At 35.1% G+C, this 14585-nt stretch overlaps 2 protein-coding genes across 4 annotated transcripts; both read left to right on the top strand.

The window, feature by feature from the left end:
• Nucleotides 1-2441: 2441 nt before the first annotated feature.
• LOC136235984 (protein PARTING DANCERS homolog) lies at nucleotides 2442-4730 on the top strand. Its single transcript, XM_066026112.1, has 7 exons — nucleotides 2442-2508; nucleotides 3100-3224; nucleotides 3310-3398; nucleotides 3468-3563; nucleotides 3647-3741; nucleotides 4439-4479; nucleotides 4584-4730. The coding sequence occupies exons 1-7, from the start codon at nucleotides 2442-2444 to the stop codon at nucleotides 4728-4730; spliced, it is 660 nt and encodes a 219-aa protein (XP_065882184.1).
• Nucleotides 4731-7172: 2442 nt separating this feature from the next.
• On the top strand, nucleotides 7173-11583 carry LOC136200951 (uncharacterized). Of its 3 annotated transcripts, XM_065991457.1 has the most exons (5): nucleotides 7173-7352; nucleotides 7456-7537; nucleotides 7854-8231; nucleotides 9355-10060; nucleotides 10141-11581. In XM_065991457.1, exons 3-5 carry the CDS (start codon nucleotides 8098-8100, stop codon nucleotides 11254-11256), a joined length of 1956 nt encoding a protein of 651 aa, XP_065847529.1. In that variant the 5' UTR covers nucleotides 7173-7352; nucleotides 7456-7537; nucleotides 7854-8097; the 3' UTR covers nucleotides 11257-11581. The 3 variants fall into 3 exon arrangements, with proteins under 3 accessions (XP_065847529.1, XP_065847528.1, XP_065847527.1); XM_065991456.1 differs by having other exon boundaries at nucleotides 7173-7537; XM_065991455.1 differs by lacking the exons at nucleotides 7173-7352; nucleotides 7456-7537 and having other exon boundaries at nucleotides 7584-8231; nucleotides 10141-11583.
• Nucleotides 11584-14585: the final 3002 nt, after the last annotated feature.

Below are 14585 nucleotides of genomic sequence, written 5' to 3'. Positions count from 1 at the left end.
TCGTAGACCCATTCCCCATCTGTATTTTTAAGCCGAGAGATTCTGTTCCGTTTCCTCCTGCTGCTGGCATAGGAGTGAAAGAAATGGGTATTGACATCTCCTCCCTTCAACCAAAAGATCTTAGATCGATGTCGCCAATGGTCCTCCTCTTGCAGTAGCAGTGAAATAAGCTTTCCTTTTTCCCTCTCAAAGTCGGTTGCCGCTGATTGTAAAGGAGATTCACGAAGTTGTTCTAGCTTTTGATTACACGTCTTAATCTCTTGTCTGAAGTTCTGATTCAGTCCTCTACCCCAGTTGGCCAGGCTACCTGCCATTTTCTGCAATCTCTCAGTTATCAGGAGATAAGCTGATGCTTGCCACTCTTGATGAACAATTTCTCCGAGGCCAGGTTCGCAAAACCATTTACTTTCAAAAGAACACCGTCTAGCCGAATAGGTAATGACCTGTCTTTCAGTATGGAGGATGATGGGTGAATGGTCTGACAGTGGGGCAACCGAATTGACTAGAAACCCGTCCGAAAACCTGTTTTGCCAGTCAATAGTTGCAAATGCACGGTCCAACCGTTCCTGAACTTCATTAGCCTTTCCCCTGTGTTTGATCCAAGTAAACGGGTATCCCTCGAAAGGCACCTCATATAAGCCATAAGCCTCAATTGCTGCCCGGAAACCATTGAGACACCATTCAGGATGAGCAACTAGGCCTTTTTTATCTGCTGATGACATTAGATCATTGTAGTCTCCAATAATTGCCCATGGTAAAGTCGATGCTGCTGCTATACTTCTCAAAATCTGCCACGATTGGCGTCGCCTTGCCCGTTCAGGACAACCATAGAAGCCCGTCAATCTCCAGTTTCCTTTGTTTCTGTCTTTAATTTCCAGGTCAATATGGTTTATAGAAAAGGATATGAGTGAGCACCAATCTGCGACTTTCCAAAGCACACAAATGCCACCGCTCCTTCCAACACAGTCTACAGTATAGCATCCTTCATACCCAACATGAACTCTAATTTCTTCTACTATTGCTTGACAAACTAATGTTTCGAACAAAAAAATAACATCAGGTTTGTGAGCTCTGATCAGCTCACAAAAAATTGGAACTACCCGAACACTACCTAGTCCCCGGCAGTTCCAGCTCAGAATTTTCATTGATCGGGGCAGACCCGAGACGTCAGGTCTGCCTTCTTTCCATTTTTTGGATCGGACTTCTCACTTTGTGTTGGTGTGGTTGAAAAGGTTTTGATAATACGGCTGATAGATCGAGTGTGCTGCTCCAGTTCTTTGTTACTGTCTTGATTTTCCTGGTCAACTTCCATAGTGCTAACTGTTTGGGTCACTGGGATGCCTGGTTCTCTGTTCGGTTCTGTAGGGATTGTATTCTTCCCCTGAATCTGGTCACTGTCATTACATCGCCTTTTCTTTTCTTCCGGAATTTCAAGCTCAGGCTCACCCACCCTTGTGTTCGTGATATCTTTCAAGACTGTCTGCTTCGGTTTCATCAAATTGGCTCCCAGATTATTAGCGAGATGTTGTAAGTTCCTTGGTCCCAGGAGGTAATTTGGTTCTCTGGGTCTAGTTGGTGTAGTGCTAGACTCTTCTCTAGTTATTTGGGGCTGCCCTGTCGATCCAGATGAATCTCCCGAGTTCTCAGCTTCCTCTTTGAGCCATCTTTCCCCTCCTAGATTAGAAAACCTTTTAGGTAGAGCTCGAAGCGATATGTCCCAGTCCCTCCTTTAAAAATCCTTATTATGAAAGCCAATAAAATACATTGATATATAATTAAAAATATTGTACCAATCATATTATAAATGTTATTGAAATTGTAGTGATTTAATATCACTCAATGAGGGAGTTTTAAAAAAATTCTAGTAGATTGCTTCCGATCATCGGTTAAAGTATAAAACAAATTTAAAAATGGTTTGAATGGAGACCGCTCCGGAATAAAAGGGTTGATCTTATAGTTTTTGGTATGGGAAAGTAGTGCTCTATTTTATTTTTTTTATTGAAGCTGAACCTAAACTTTGTACTTAAGAGAGAGTTATCGATACATTAGTAAGAAATGTATGGATTGGATTCTCAGAAAGAGAGGAGCCATGGTGGTTGCTTATGAACCGCTTGAATCCTAAGAGTCAATAAAAAGTTAGATGTGTATTAAATGAATAATAATAATAATAATAATAATATATCACTAATCTGGAGCTCCATAAAATTGAGTAATTTTCATCAATAATAATTTTAAAAAATAATATGGTAATTTTAGAAGTGTTTCCAAAACAAAATTTCTTTCACAAAATGGACATCATGCTATTTTGGACAATGGGCTGGGCCGGAGTGGGTAGGCCAGCCCATTCTAACTTGAATACGCTCAACAGAAAAAGGACACCATGGCGCCAGTTTAAATATCCCACCATTCCCGCCTCAATTTCCCCTTCCGGAAGCTCAACTATGGCGACTTTCAAATCAATCTACAGAGATCCGGCAGTTCAGAATCCATCAACTCACACAACTTCAGGTTCCTTCTTACTCTCGAATTATCTATTTCTCATGAGTGCTTCTCTACAACTTTTTTGCTTTGATCTCAATTTAATCTGTTTGGTTCCTCAGAAATCAATGGAAAGCAATCGAAAATGTAATGCTTCTAAACATATCTGAAAGAACTGACTTAAGGCTCCTTTGATTTTTTATTTTTTTTTATAGCTGAGTAAATTGAGAAAGGAAAGACAAATCCTGATTCCATTAGTTTAATTGAGTTGTAGAGCTATATCTGCCTCAGATCAGATCCTGAGGTATTCAATGAAGGATACATGGTTGAGATACTGATCTTCATACATAAGGCTTCTTGGATTTTGAACTCTTTTTTTCTTATAGCTGAGTGAATTGAGAAAGGAAAGAAAATCCTGATTCCATTAGTTTAATCCAGTTTTAGTGCTGTGTCTTCCTCAAATCAGATCCTGAGGTATTCAATGAAGGATACATGGCTGAGACACTGATTTTCATATATTTCAACAAGACAATTTCTGATTTCCCATGAGATTTGAATGTTTTGCTAGAAATGGCGTGGTTGAATTGAATCAATGTTGTTTGATTAATTATTTATTTGCAGGTAATGTTGGAGTTTGTATGATGAATAACAAATGGAAAGATGAACAATATTTATCGTTCATCAATTTCATCTCCTCCTTCCTAGCTGCTAATTCCTTCCGTCTCAACATCGTTCCGATTTCTCCAGTAATTACCTTTCGTTGTCTCTTAATTATCTTATATGAATTTTATCTTCTCCGTCAGAGATGAAACTTCCATTTTCAACTTGCAGGATTTCATTTTCAATTGTGGAGGCTTGTCTGTAGCGTTCATCTTGTTCACCAATTGGGATTGTGAAAATGCCATGCCGATCTTCAGCAGGTATTCCTGAATTTTTCATTTGGCTCTGCTTTATAATTGTCCAATTGACATTAATTATCTGATATATAGAGTCCAGAAGCTGAAGACACAGTTTGCTAACCTTTATGTCGTTGTTTGCCTTCCAACCAAGGAGCACAACGATTCGTTTGTTCGCTCTTACTTCAAGTGAGCTACATTATTACTTTTTTTTACCAAAAAGTTCTGGCACTGATTCTGAAGAATTTGACTTGTTATTGCGTATGTTAAAGGTATGTAATGGAGTTTGGCAGGCCACCCTTTGTGCCAGTTCAAGACATAGAGATGGGATTTGAAAAAATTGTCAAAATAGCTCTCTCTCGCGGGGGTAAATTTCATTGCCTATAAGATGACTGAATTTCAATCTTTCCTTCAAAAATAATGGCTTAATACTTGCTTGCTTGGCTAAATAATCTGATTGACTGATTTAACTTTGAAGATGTTTCATTGGTCTTAACATGTTTAACTTCATACGTTCTAAGTGGTACCACAAAGGGGATTTGGATAAGTAGCCAATAGTTCACTTTAAGTAAGTTTCTGGGAGTGAATAGGTGGTTGAGATTAACTGGATATTGTTAAAGTTTAGGGGTCAATCCAAATATTTAACCAAGTGCATACAGTGGCAAATACATGATTGGTCGGTTTGGAGGGCCGATTTTACACGTGCGTATGCAAAAAAAAAAAATTTTGCTAAATTGAACTTGTCCCAATTTTTTGTGTATATATATATGTGTCATTATGTAAATGGTCAAGAACCAATTTTTAAGTACCAATGTAAAACTTCTCAAAGTTAAGTTAAATTGTGTCTAATAGAAAAAAATCGGATTTGTAGGAACCTCAAATTTTGTGGAGACAGGAGAGCTGGATCAGCAAAAAAAAAAAAATGGGTCCGGATCTCCTGCGGGAATGATTTGGAAGATCCAAAACAAAAAGCAGTGGTATTTGCTAGCAACAACATAATGGAGGCAGTCAATCAATGTCGAAAAACAATTGCTGTTTTGAGTGAGCTAATTTATTTACTGCAGAATGCAAGCGGCAGGATGTTATAACCAAGTTGAAGACTGAGGTTAGTTTGTAGAATTTTATTCTCTTGCTTCTTAATATTATTTGTTTGTGATATGATCTTCCATAATTATTTGTTTCAATTCTTGATGAACTTTAATTGTGAAGAAGAAACAGGCTGTGCAGGCGATGGAGAATTTCCTTAGAGTGATTACATCTATACCAGGCATTGATAATCATGATGCAAATTCGGTAATTAAATCCATTTTAATGCAACCAGAAACTCTTTCTTTCCTCTTTGATGATTCCTCTTAATAACACAGTACATGAGATCAATTTAAGTGAACTTCATATTTTTTATGTCTGATAGTTCATGAATAGGATAGTATTAGTAAGGCATATAATTCCATATAATTCCATAATATGAAACTACTATTTAAAATACGAAAGTAAAGATTTAATATTTTGATACATAAAACAGCATCGTTTTGAGAAGCCCTTACTTTGATTGAATTAATTATAATTTGAAAGATACTGAAAAATTTATTTGTATAGCAATCATCTATGATCAAAAGGATTCTTGAACACTATTACTTGTCTTCGCAAATTGCAAAATATGCGAAGTGGTATATAACAAAAAAAAAATAATAATAATAAGAGTGCAATAATAATTCTCATATTAAATCATAACATTATCAAACTTTACAACAACAATAATGAAACCTTAAACCCTAAATCCCATATTTTACAGAATCAATGACCTTTTGGGATGATAATGGTGATTTATATTTTCTTCCCCTACATCCCAGAACTCCACCTGCCCTTCATCCCAGAACACCATCCCCTACATCTCAGTACACCACCTACTGTGATTGTTGCTATTGTATAAACGTCCTTTTGGGATGAGAAATAGAATCCTAAAGACGTCAAGAAAGAATCCAAGAAAAATCGGCAGGTTCACTATCTCAATCACCCCTCACGGTGATTGATGCTTTTGTATTCAAGCTAAATGGGTACTTGAATTTGATGCCTTTGTATTCAACCATCTTCACGAAAATTAAGTCGTGTTGGCAAGAAAATAACGATTATGCTTCACGAAATCAGATTACGCGAAGTCTGCGAATAGCAAATCAACAAGAAAATGACGATTTTGCTTCTTGAAAAAAGATTATGCGAAGTCTACGAATAGCAAATCAACAAGAAAATGACGATTTTGTTTCGCCAAAAAAGTTTACGGGAAGTATGCGGAGAGAGAAAATCATGAAACACTTGATTATTTTAGCTTCGCAGACTTCGCGTAATCTTTTTTGTGAAGTCAAAATGTCATTTTCAGCCTATTTATCCTCGTATACTTTCGCAAAACTCATTTTGCAAAGCGATTTTTTGGAAAAAGATGAAGATTAAACAGTAGATACTTACATTATTTCCACTTTTTACCATTGAAATAGACAATAACTATATGATAAACGCAGAAAAACACGTAGAATAAAGTCGAATAACCATGCCTTCCATTCGCACAAGAAGAAAGAAACCAAAAGACGAAAAGAAACAGGAAGATGGTTTTTTTGGAAAAATCACGATAATATAGTCTAGATATATAGTGGGTTAGGTAAGTGGTCTGAATATGTAAATGAGTCTCACATTTGACCTAATTTTATAATTTTCCCTTTACAAAAACAATCCACATGGTTTAAAGGTGCAAATTGAAAAGACTGCTTTTACCCTAAAAAGGAGCGATTTGGAACAATTGAAAATACTGTTTTTACAAATTATCTAAAATTTACTTTCTAACTTTATAAATTAACTAAATCAAAACAAAAGTATTTTAATCAAAGTCTTTTATACTTTTCCGAATTATACAGGCAAAAAACATCATTGATCTTTTATTTTTTGGTTCATTAAGTTACTGATCTTTTATTTTGATACATTAAACCTTTTATTTTTTGTCTCATTAAACTCTTGATAACCAAATTAGTAAGTTGTGAACATATGAAGGGCTATAGGAAGGGCTATAGGAAAACAATCCTAATGTAGTTATAGGAAAACTGTAAAAACCTTAATTCAAACTGTAAAAAATATTTTTTTAAATAATTTCAAATACAGATTAAGTTAAAAACATATTTTTAATAGAATTAGATGTTCACAACTTACTAATTTAGTTATCAAGAAATTAATGAGACAAAAAAATAAATGATTATACTTAATGTATGTAAATAAAATATGAAGGGGTTGATGAATAAAAAAAATGAAAGATTATGGTCTAATAATGCTTTTTTTTTTATAGTAATACTAATATTTCATTAAATCATAACATTGGAAGTACATAAGAGACCAGTAAGGAATAAAACCTTACATACATATAGGCTAAGCCTGATACAAAGTCCACGTGGGCAAGAAAATGACTATTAAAAGCAAGAAAATGACTATTAAAAGCAAAAGAAGCCATTAAAGGTACATTAAAAACAACCAACATTTGAACCATACATAGATCGTAACTCCAAATTCGCCGCAAAGTAACTGTAGTCCAATCTCCAGTCTTTGAACAATTCTGAAACTTCGGATCTAAGTCCTTTCTTTTGCAACCACGTAGATCCAGTGATCTACGGATAAAATCTACCGTTTCTGTCCTTGTTCAAACGGATTCAGATCTACGATAAACTATATAAGATCCAACTAAACAAACTGACACAAACAAAAGAAAAATAACAACGAGAACAGAAAATAAAAAACGGTGTTCTTCCTCCTCAACGAGACAGTAGCGGAGAGGAAGGCAGACGAGGTGACGGCGGTTTAAGAAGGGTGGGGGAGAAGAAGAAACAGAAAGTGGAGGAGGAGGGAGGCGAGATCTGGAAAAGAGAAAGGAAAGGAGCGTGTGAGAGAGAGAGAGAGAGAGAGAGAGAGAGCAGATCTATAATTGATCCTTAGTTAAGTTATATGGTACTACGAGATACTGGTCTAATAATGCTTTTTTTTCCCCAAATTATAAACCATAACTTAGCTAGACTTAGCATTTAATATAACATTAATTTCCTCTTTGAAGGTTTCAGACTTCACCTGGTCTAAAATGACGAAGTCCTCTACGGAAAACATCGACAACTACACTATGGAAGAAGAAGTTCCTGGTGAGTCAAGAATGGCCGCGTAAAAAGCAAAGCATGTTACCATATGTAGCATTTACTTATGGAAATTTTTCTCTATTTTGTTCTGCTAATCTAATGAATTTATGTGCATATACATTAGATTTTTGTCATTTCTGTTCTTAATTTGATTGGCGATGTTTATGGCATCATCATCCAATTCATCTACCTGTACTTCTTCTCCTACTTCTTCCTCTTCCTCCTCCTCCTGCATTTCTTCTACATTAACATGGAGATATGATGTGTTTCTTAGTTTTAGTGGTTTAGATACACGTAATAACTTCTGTGATCATTTATACAGAGCTCTAGTTGAGAGAAGAATCAAGGTGTTTAGGGATGATAAAAAATTACGGAAAGGGGAAGAGATTACTCAAACTATCTTTAGGGCAATCGATTCCTCTAGATTTTCAATTGTTGTACTTTCAAGAAATTATGCTGGTTCTGAATGGTGTTTGGATGAACTTGTAAAGCTCGTCGGATGCAAAAATGAGAAATTAGGGCGTGTGATTTTTCCAGTTTTCTATCATGTTAAACCTGATCATGTTATGAATCAAATTGGGTGTTATGGCAGATTCTTCCTTGCTCATGAACTCAAGTTTGGAAAAGAAAGAGTCCAGAGATGGAGGTCTGCTCTCGCTGAAATTGCTGGGTTTTGTGGATGGGATGTCCCAAATCACAGGTAACAACAACTACTGTTTCAATTGAGTTTTAACCAGATTTTAGTAATGTATGTTATAGAACTAAGTAGCTTTTTAGAAATGTTGGATACTGTTTTGAGTGAAATTTAGACATTTGTGGTTATTTGCAAAGAATTTCTTTATTTAGTTTGAATTTCAAACAATTTTGTCTGAATTTATGGTGATTTTGGGGTTAAAAAGCGCACACGGTCACTAAAATAGAGAGTATTTGTATCGTGATCACTAAAATAGATGCTTTTCTCAATCAATAAAGTCACCAAAGTAGACTTCTATGTCAATAAAGTCACTGTGACCACATCTGGCGACTTACTCTATCGAAATAATGACGACAACGACATGTTGTAAACATGATTAGAGGAGTAGCTCGTGTGGCAGCCATGTGTTGTCCACATGGCTGCCAAACGTACAAAAAGGAAAAGAAAAATATACATTAACCGACACTTGGCAGCCACGTGAACAGCATGTGGCTGCCACTTAACTGCTGCTCCAATCATGTTTATGAAGTGTTAATGAGGTGTTGTTGTCATCAGCATTCTGGTGGAGTAAGTCGCCGGATTTGGACGTATTGACTTTATTGGCGGAGATGTGCTACTTTAATGACTTTATTATCTCAAAATCTACTCTAGTTGACTATCGATGTAAATATTCTCTACTTTTAACTAATTTGTGACAATTTTTTATATGCCCGCCTGTGTGACAGGCGAACTGATATCAGTCTGGTACATTTTGGCCACCTTGATATGTTAAATTTGAATGTTGGCCACCGGCCTGTGTTACCACCTCCCTATGTTAAATGTCAATGATGGCCAATTTCACAATTGTGGAATCAGTCTACTTGTGTGACAGGAGGAAAAAAATTGATCCGCTTGATAGGCAGACTGATAAAAATTACCCCAACTCTTCCCTCGTCTGCCAATCTGAACAGAGGGAACAAAACTACCACATTCACGGAAATAGTTTGAGATCCACCCTAAGATGTTCTTTGGTAATTAACCACAAATGTGTCAATTTACCATTGTTTTCACGATGAACAAAAAGTTTCCTATATTTTTAGTTATTTCTCTCCTTGGTGTCAGATTTAGTAATGAGTATTTTGCATTTTAGATCTGAGTCAAAATTAGTGAGAATCATTGTTGACAAGTTGTCACATTACTTGAAATGCCCATCACCAAATTCCGGCAACCAGTTGGTTCCACTAAGTTGTGCAGTAAAGCCAATGGATTTCTATTCCTACGAAGGTTTAGACAATATAGGAATAGCGAGAATTTGTGGCATGGATGGCATGGCTCGTACAACAATCGCAAGAGTCGTTTATGATGCAGTTGTTAATAATGAGAAATGGGGAAATGGTCGTTTCCGAGAACTTGTTTGTGAAATACCAAAGGAGTGCACTAGATACATTTGGGATATTGATACAGTGATTAATGCCATCAGGAAAAAGATGGTACACAAAAAAGTGCTTCTACTTGTTGATCATGTCGATACACTCGAACAAGTGGCATCCTTGGTTAGAAAGCATGCTCATGGTCATGACTTGGTTGTTCCGAATATCAGGATAATCGTATCTGCTACAACTCCTAACAAAACAATCTTGAATGCGCTCGATATAAGCTTTCATATACTAGAGACTACAGAGCCCAACTTGTTCTTAGATATTGCATGTTTTGTCATGGAGATGGATGATTCTCATGTCACAAGAATTATAAGATCACTAGTTAGTACTAATCTGTGCGCGAACAATGGCATGAAGGTTCTCATCAACAAAACTTCGATCAATATTGAGGAACCTACAAGTCTTGACATGTTGTTGGTAAGAGTTTTGACTTGTATTAATGTTACTTTATCCTTCATAAGTCGTCATGTTTATATTTGTTTCGTGCTTATTGTCAGGATGTGGGCGGCACTGGGGACAGCAGCAAGTCAAGTGACTCCTGCTGGAAGATTAAAAATAAGCGAACATATGGTTCAGTTGATGTAAAATCTGGTAATAGGCAGATTCAGAAACATAGCATTGCAGAAACTGAAGCTGGAAGTGCAATCGATAGATTGCAGTCAGTGCATAAATTTGTCAAAGATTCTAGAAGTACAACAACACCTAATGTTAGTGGTGATGTTGCAGCCAAATCCAAAGGCGTAAGCATGTGCAATTCAAGGAAAATCAACGAGGCTGAGAAGTTCCGTTTTCCAAACTCATTGGCTACCATTCGCGGTGAGTTCATAAATGGCGAAAAACGTGTTGCCTGGTCAAGTGATAATGCGATTAATGAGTGTAGCAGTGCATTCCCACAACCATATGGTTGTTCTCTGGACTCGGAGATGCTGTTTAGCAGTAAGGCTACAGATCGGAAGTTGCAATATTTTGTGCCCGAAATCTTAAATGGCAAGAAGATAGTTAGAGTTCCGGATGATGTAATTGCAGAGGGGATTAAACAGTGTGAGCTATGTCTAGTGGGGCAATTATTGGGGAAATGTTCAGAGCTCAGGATAGTACTCAACGAGGCAAATGAATTATGGGGAAAGGAAGGAAGAATACAAGTAACCAAAACGAAAAACCAACTTTATATCTTTAAATTTCCAAATGAAACCGTAAGAGATTTGGTTCTCGAATCTGGGCCGTGGTATATAGAAAATAAGCAATTGGTGTTGAGAATGTGGCAGCCTAATATGCAACTATCGGAACTCGATAACTCGAAAATTCCGGTGTGGGTGAAACTTACGGGTATTCCAATGGAATATATGACTAAAAAAGGAGTAAGTTACATTGCTAGTGCCCTTGGAAAGCCTTTCTATACTACAACTGCCGATACATCTTGCCTTGATTTTGTAAAAGTGTGTGTTGAAGTGAGCATGGAAGATGATATCATGGATATTATAACAGTTATGGCTCATCATGGGCAGGAATTGAGAGTAAAAGTTGAGTATCTATGGATGCCTGAAAAGTGCGTTACTTGCAAAGAATTCGGACATTCGTTTTTGGAATGTACAAACTTCGTGAAAAATGACTAGAAGAGCTTATTAAGATAATGAGCCGAACATGAGAATGAAGCAATAAAAGTTAGGAGACGGCAATAGATTTAGTTTTTGGTGTTATTTGAGACTTTTTGCTATAAAAAGGATTTTTGGGAGCCATCATTTCAAGACACACGAAGCTTAGGCGTGTTTCTCCCATTTTTGTTGTTAGATTTCTGATTCTTTCTTCAAAAATCTATAATTTATGTTGTTTTTATGGTTTGTGTTTATAATTACTTTTGTTACAAAGTTCATGTAATAAAAAGTAAGTTTTCAATTTACTAAGGAAGTTCTGTTTGGCAATCGTCTTTTATTAATCTATCAACAGTTTCTACTAATCCTTACTTTTCTTTTATTTTCATGCACTTCGTTATCTATCACTCTATAAGACGAGTTTTTTTGTGCCCTGTCGCATGCTGCGACACGTGGCATCTAGTCGGCTCATTTTCTATCTCTACTTGCCCTTAGGGCCGCTTCCTAGGGCTCGACCTTTGTTTTGTGATCGTTGTTGTTTTGCCCTTTCGTTTCGTTGAGGGTTGATCTTTGTGTGAGTTTTGAGTTGCCACCAATCATTATTTGGATAATATGGGTACGGGTGTGATTGATCACCCGATTTGTATGGATTGACTCTATGATTGATCACCCGATTTGTATGGATAATATGGGTACGAGTGTGATTGATCACCCGATTTATAAAACGCATATATTTTGTTACTTATTTTTGCACCAATTGCATATCAATTGATTCTAAAAAAATATTTCATATTTTCTATGATTTCATAATATAATTAGAGATTAATATTTATAAATTTGACGAAATATTTGGAATTTTTTCGTCCAACTCGTACAAAAGACAGTATAGTTTTTATTTTTCTTTAAAGAAATTCACGTTTAATAATGTGTTTGTGATCTGTTATTAATGAATGATCATATATCATACATGTGAAGCGTAGATAACAAAATTCATGACTGAAAAAATAATTTGATGAATTATTTCTCAAATTGACCGAACTTGTAAATATCTGGGGTAAAATTACTAACATTAGGAGTAAAATTGCACAATTTTAGACATTAAAAATAAAATTGCCATGCTGAATGTAAACGTTAAGTATTTTTAACCTTATCCTAAAAAATTAACCAACTGAATTAGATATTTTAATGTGGCTAAAAATAAATAATTAAGAGTTTGATGTATTGAAATTAGGTGTTCAATCATTAAAATCAAAACGATTTCGACCTCAACTGGTTTTTGTCATCAAGTCTGTAAAGTTACATATTGTCATTATTTAGATTAATGCTCTCAAGTAGAAAACATCAAATCTTTACTTTTGGAAATATCCAGTCGCGAATACAAGATTAATTGGTTGGGGAGCTGATTTTGTACGTGTATATATAAATTTTTTTTGTTAAATCGAACTTGCTCAAATTTTTTCATATATATACGTGTTATAATCTGAGTGGTCAATAACCAATTTTTAAGTATCAATGTAAAACTTTTCAAAATTAAGCTAGATTATGTCTAAGATTCTTAATATGTAAAAAAAAAAAATTGGATTTAGGAATAGAAATTTGGATTTGAAAGGGACTAACAGGAAAAAAAAATGGCTTCTTACGTGAATATCATAATTAACTATAAAATATCAACTAAATAAGATTGTGAAACTTAATTATCAATATGTCATTATTTTTTATATGTAACAAATAAAATATGTTTTTACACCTTAATTTAAAAAAATTAAACTCCAATTCATAAATCCTAAATCCTAGACAATTTCTACACCCCTTATTTATAAACTGTAATTCTTAAAACATATTAAAAATAATGATTTTATTAGTTTGACATAATAAGATATAATTGTATATTGTTCTTCGAAAGTGTATTTTCATGTAAATTTTCCAAAACAAATTAGAAATTTGGATTTGAAATGGCCTAATAAGCAAAAAAAAAAAAAATTGAATTTGAGAGGCCTTAACAGACAAAAAAAAAAATAGAAATTTGGATTTAGAAAGCCTAACAACTAAAAAAACATTAAAAAATTGGATTTCGAAGAAACTAACACCTCTCGGGCCATCTTGGTGGTGCTAAACCAGCACACTATTAATATTTCTTGGAAACAGAGGATCGGAACTGTCTCTGGTTTCAACGTTCTAGGTCAAATGCCCAATTTATCAAATACATAATTAAAGTTTAACCAAATCACAAATTTAAACCAAATCACAAATTTAACACCATAATCCTTAAATTTTGTGGGAACAATGGGCCGAAACTACTTCTGATCATGGTGGTTCCGACGGTCGGAGATGCCGAGGCCCTGTATACGCCACTGGAAGTATCTAAATCTTCCAATTCCCTAAAATTATTGAGAAAGATTCAACAAGTCTTTTCAAAGCTCTACAAGCCAATCTCGGCTTAGCTTATTAGAAAATAAATGAGCTCGAGCCGAGCTTCGAGCCCAAAATCCTCTTTGAACTTGGTTCATTAATTTTTTTTTATCTAACCATGAATATTTGTGAGTAAATCGTTAATTATATTTACGAAGTTTGCTTGCAAATAGCTCATTAATTGTATACATAAACAAGCTCACAAGCAAAGTTCGTGAATAAATAAACAAGATGCTTACAAATAGTTCGTCTATTACTCATTTATTATGTTTGTAAATGAACTCATCTAATAGCAAATGAAATAATATTAAGTTTAGATATTTGTGAACTAACACAAAACTATATAGTTTTCTACAAAACTAAAATTTGCAAATAGCTCTTTAATTGTATACATAAACAAGCTCACAAGCAAAGTTCGTGAATAAATAAACAAGATGCTTACAAATAGTTCGTCTATTACTCATTTATTATGTTTGTGAATGAACTCATCTAATAGCAAATGAAATAATATTAAGTTTAGATATTTGTGAACTAACACAAAACTATATAGTTTTCTACAAAACTAAAATTTGTTCATAAATGTTCTAATCGAGCCTGCTCGCGAGCTTTCGAGCCAAGCTTTGGCCTGCTCAAGCTCGGCTCGTTTACGAACCGAGCCACTAAATCGTGCTCACGAATGGCTCATTTAAAAATCAAACCGAGTTTTTATCGAACCGACTACCGAACCGCTCATAAGCGGCTCGGCTCATTTACAGTCCTAATTGTTGGTCCCGTGTAACGTAATAGGATTAGTTCCAAGGGGGGGTTAGGAACTAATATAACTTTTTCGCTTAATAATGCTGACTTAATTGAATGTTTGATAATTTAACTCAGTTTTAGGTCAGCAAGGCTGAGTGTTGTGTGAGACAGCTGTAATCAGATACTAACTAGAGCTGTTTCAATTG

Source organism: Euphorbia lathyris, chromosome 7 (assembly GCF_963576675.1).
Source record: "Euphorbia lathyris chromosome 7, ddEupLath1.1, whole genome shotgun sequence".
Lineage (NCBI taxonomy): Eukaryota > Viridiplantae > Streptophyta > Magnoliopsida > Malpighiales > Euphorbiaceae > Euphorbia > Euphorbia lathyris.
Note: the sequence above shows the minus strand (reverse complement) of the source record. Positions and strands in the feature narration are given on the sequence as shown.